General features: G+C 37.3%; 1 protein-coding gene across 1 annotated transcript; it reads left to right on the forward strand.

Moving 5' to 3' along the window:
- The first annotated feature begins 4,193 nt into the window (after window positions 1-4,193).
- On the forward strand, window positions 4,194-5,000 carry LOC123318297. The gene has a single exon (XM_044904915.1). The coding sequence runs from the start codon at window positions 4,194-4,196 to the stop codon at window positions 4,998-5,000; it is 807 nt and encodes a 268-aa protein (XP_044760850.1).
- The last annotated feature ends 224 nt before the right edge of the window (window positions 5,001-5,224 follow it).

Raw genomic sequence — 5,224 nt, forward strand, 5'->3', positions numbered from 1 at the left:
TTTACCAATAGTGATACCACACTGGACTGGAGACATAGCCGGTAAACGATGCGCCGAATAATGTGCCGCGTCAACAAGGTCGAACTGAGTTTGTGTTTTCGTAACCCAGATGATCATACGATATGGACATTAGCACGGGTTGAACAGTGGCGTTCCGTGTAAAGGAACTTTTCCACCTGAGGTAACTTTTGGTTTTTCACCTGAAGAGTTATTCCATATGATTCCGAGGATATATATGGTTGTGTGAGAATGTTCGCGATAGTGAGAAAGAATTCCGAAAATTGAACCTAAGGAACTCCATGTTGGAGATAGTGAAGTGATTGATGAAAAGATGTGGGTAGAAACTGTTTTGATGACCATTGTCCGAATAATGTACCATTTAGGTTTAGTTTGTTCATGTTTGTTTTTCTTGTTATTTTATGTTTATAGCGCTTAAAGATGATGTGTGATTTAAAGGACTATCACATTAGTAGAGTTGTCATAGCATTTGTAGGTTAAGTGATAAAGAAGGAACTGTAGCTTGTGAGGAAAATTTGTTTGTGAAACTTAATTTTTGGTGAATGTTAGTTTTAGGAAAGAGCAGGATATGATGGAGTTTGGACGAATATATGATGATTTAGGAAAAGTTGTGGCATCCAATGCCAAAACTTTTTAAAAGGAGGGAGTATTGTAATAAATCGGAATACGAGATTCCGAATAAATTTGGCATAATTCGAAAAAGGTATCGCTAGAACTTTTTATACATTGTTGCAGCCGTGCTGCAGAGGCATTTATTATGCGGAAATATGATACTTTGAGGCGCTTGAGATCAGACGGTATTAAGTCGCTGCAATTTAAATAATAACCTGACCGATAAGAGTTGAAAATGTTTTTCATGACACTCAGTAAGGAGATCTTTAATTGATTTCAATATCCGGTGATAGGGACTTCGGAACAAGTGAAAACGGTCAGTCATGTAGATTAAGAAAGATTTATTAGTCTGGAGACCCTGAGAGGAAAACAGTTCTCAGAATTCGAAGTAGCCGAAATTTTCTTGTAACCACCCAGCTTGGGAACGCTGATTTTTCAACTCAGCAAGAATGATCGTCCAATGATTTCGATTTTGGGACGTTTTGGTACCACCCATAGCGTGGGAGAGAAAGACCGGGGAAAAATTACATCGGAAAAAGTTAGGCAGTCGGTCCGAGGAGCGTGATCAAAAATAATACCCCTTAAAGTCGGTCCGGGGACGTGATCTGAAAAATATCGAAAATATACCCCTTCGAGTCGGTACGGATAAGTAGAGAAATTATAAGTCATTGTAGAGTCAGTCATTAAAGATAGAGAAAAGGGACTTAGAATAATTAGGTTTTCACGAAGTAAGAGAAAAGTCTAGGTAGATCACGGAATAGAATCAGAGACTCGGTCGGCTCATAGATATTTGGAAAAGTCAGGGTAGAGAAAAGTCCAGTCCTTTATTTTTGTTGATTTTTGTTCAAGTAGAACCGGAATATCAGGAATTTGGTAGTTGAAGAAATTTGGAAATAATTTGAAGTTAAAGTCAGTTTATCGGAAGTCAGTAAAGTAACATTCGAGGAGTGATCGTTAATTTTCTTGATTCGTAGTAAGACCAGATATAAAATTGTGTTGAAATTTTTGGATAGGGAATTTTAAAGCGAAAGACGTTTGCGACGGAAAAGTGCGGGAAGTTCGGTTAAGTGTAAAGAATTCGCCGATTAGTGCGGGTAAAGTCTGGTGTCGAAAAGTTTTCATCGGCAGCGTCAGACAAACAGCAGTCGCAGAAAAGGTAGAAAGTTCCAATTTTATTCGTCCAGAGTCTTGAAAGCTCCTCTAAAGATTCATTGATAAAGCATTGATTTATTATTGCACGCTAAGTTGGGAAGTTGAATTTTAATCCAAGATTTTGGTTATGAAATTATGTTTTATTGTTTGGCGCTTATTTGGATGTGTTTAAGAGATTGAAGATTTTTGTTGGTCGTTTTGGGACCGAGTACGTATTTGTAAGAGAAGTTCTAATTTTATTTTCCAATAGATTTATTTGTTGAAATTTTTCATGAGTTTCATTTAAGCATCTCCCCAGAAATAATAATATTCAACTTCAAGACCTGTCCTTCGTGCGACGGGCCGGATCCGCATTATTTTCCCCTTTCGAGGGCCTTCAATTTTTGTGTATTTAACATCTAAAAATAATCACCCCATGATCAGTGGAAAGCCGCTCTTCTACTGATCGAGATATACGGGGTGCGTTATTACAAAAGTCTAATAGTCTGTCTTTTAGACATTTTTCAAATATTTTGGTGAAAGTACTTATTAGGCTAATCGGGTGAAAATTTTCAATTTTAGTTTTATCACCGGATTTATAAACCGGAACTACAATTGACTTTTTGAAATCGTCTGGAACTTTACCTTGCTGAAAGATTAATTTCATGATATGCATGAGAGGATTTACAATATACATGTGATAGTCTTTTATAATTTTTGTGCCAATATCATCAAAACCCGGAGAACTGTTGTTTCTAAGAGATCCTATATGCAGAATAAGTTCGTTTTCAATAACAGGCTTGAGAAACATATTTTGATGGACACGACAGTTCATGGGGTTTCTGTGGTCCCTAGGTGGCTGTATTTTTGCTGCCATTTCCATTCCTATTTGTATAAAGTGGTCATTGCAATAGTTTTCCATTGATTTTGTGTTCATCAAAGGTTGGTCATCTTTATCTGTTATGTTAACATTGGTATATTTATTTTTGTTTGTGTTTGTAGCTTCATTTATTATGTTATGAATTTTTTTCATGTCGTGTTTGTGACTGTGTACAATTTCACGATAATAACTTGCTTTTGCTATCTTTATCATTTCACTTAGGTTATTTCTATATATACTGGATCTACAAGAACAGAAGCGAGATAAAAGTTTGAAACCGGTGAGATACAACATTGACAGCCTGGAGCATGAGAGTACGTTACAACTTTATAGGAGACGACTTGATCAGAAATTAATGGAAGGATTCTCGGAGCATGCGGATGCGGATGAATATTACGAATTCATTAAAAAATGTATACACTCAGCTGCAGAGGAGGCATTGGGACATTACGAATACACAAGGAAACAAAAACCCTACTGGTGGGATCCTGATATAGAGGAAGCCATAAAAGAGAAAAAATTGAAGTACCAACAGTTCCTGAACACCAAAAAGGATACGGATAAAGAAGAGTATAAGAGAATGCAGGCCAAAGTTCGGAGAGAAATAACAGAGAAGAAAAATGAAGACTGGGAGAGGAAATGTAACCACATTAACACTTTTCTTGGCGGAAGAAGAAGTACAGAAAGCTGGAGATTATTGAAACAATTAAGACAAAATCAAGATAAAGACATCATATCTACTATCCCAATGAGCAAATGGGAATCATATTTTGGAAGCCTACTAACTGAAAATAGACAACAATTCAAATCGAACAATGAAATATCACAACAAATAACTATTACCGCATCTCCAATAAGATTGAGCTTCCAGGAGGTGAAGGAAGCATGTAAACAACTGAAAAATGGAAAATCATCCGGACCGGGAGATATACCAGGAGAATTAATAAAACATGGAACAAGAGACTTATTTAGACACCTACAAAAATTGTTTCAGATGTGTGTTAATGGCGCTGAGATCCTGAACGACTGGAAAACGGCATACATGTCTACAATCTTCAAAAAAGGAAAACGTGATGACTGTTCAAATTACAGAGGCCTGGCAGTCACATGCACTCTGAGCCGAGTGTATGGAAAAATATTGAAGAGGAGAATTGAAAGCGAGTATCAGGAGATGGAAATGGAAGAGCAAGCGGGTTTTAGAGCGGGAAGATCAACCGTAGACCATCTTTTTACGCTGACCCAGATAATAGAAAAGAAAACGGCAAAAGACCAGGAATTATATTTATTATTTGTGGACCTCCAAAAAGCCTACGACAGTATACCCTTGACAAAATTATGGGATGCGCTGGAAGAAACTAACTTAAACGTTAACTTGATAAGAGCCATCAAGAATCTGTATAAGAACTCCACTTCCAGAGTCAAGATAAAGAATACACTCTCAAATTATATACACATCACAAAAGGACTACGACAGGGATGTTGCCTCTCCTAAGTGCTCTTCAAGATATATCTCCAAAAGGCCTTACAACTATGGAGAAAGAAATGTGGAGCAATGGGAATCCCCCTAAATGACGAGAAAACCCTATACACATTGTTTTTTGCGGACGACCAAATACTACTAGCCCAAGACCAACAAGACCTCGAGTACATGACAAGAAAACTCATTGAAGAGTATGAGAAGTGGGGGCTAGAACTTAATATTGCGAAAACCCAAAGAATGAGCATAGGAGGAACTAGAGAAGATGTCGTACTGGAAGATGGACGAGTAATTAAAGATTGTGAGGAATATAAGTACCTAGGATTGAAAATAACTAGAGATGGATTGATGGATGAGGGGATAAAGGAACGGGTAGTTCTGGGCAGGAAGGCGATATCAATGTTGAATGGAGTTGTATGGGATCAAAGAATATCCAAAGACAACAAAAAGAGAATATATAATACCATTGTAAGAAGTATGATAACCTATGGAAGTGAAGTTTGGCGGTTGAAAAAGAGAATGGAGAATGTACTGTTGGCGACCGAGATGGATTTTTGGAGGAGGGCAGCAGGAAGATCTAGGACTGAAAGGATAAGGAATGAAAGAATAAGAGACATCATGGGTATAAAACACACAATTGTGGACGACATCAGAACAAAACAATTGGTATGGTTTGGGCATGTCCAACGAATGCCAGAAGACAGAATACCCAAACAGACATTGCTGTGGAAACCACTAGGGAGAAATAGAAGAGGTAGACCAAGGCTGAGCTGGAGAGAGGGAATTGACAGAGAACTAAGAGATAGAGACATACCTGAGGATTTGTGGACAAATAGAGAGGAGTGGAGATTGGGTGTCGGAAAACGACGTAGAACGTTTTGAGCCGGCTTACATATATATTTCTATATATTTTGTATGTCTCAGTAACTGCATTGTCATTTTTATTTTTCAATATGGTTTTCTTTAATTGATCGCGATGCTTGATTGATGTTATTATTGCATTTGTAATCCAGGGTTTGATTTTGACATGACTTTTAATTTTTACCTCTTTTCTTGTTCTGCAATTTTTATATATTTCACTAAATTTTTTGTAAAACAAGTCCCAT

This window comes from Coccinella septempunctata, chromosome 8 (assembly GCF_907165205.1).
Source record: "Coccinella septempunctata chromosome 8, icCocSept1.1, whole genome shotgun sequence".
NCBI lineage: Eukaryota > Metazoa > Arthropoda > Insecta > Coleoptera > Coccinellidae > Coccinella > Coccinella septempunctata.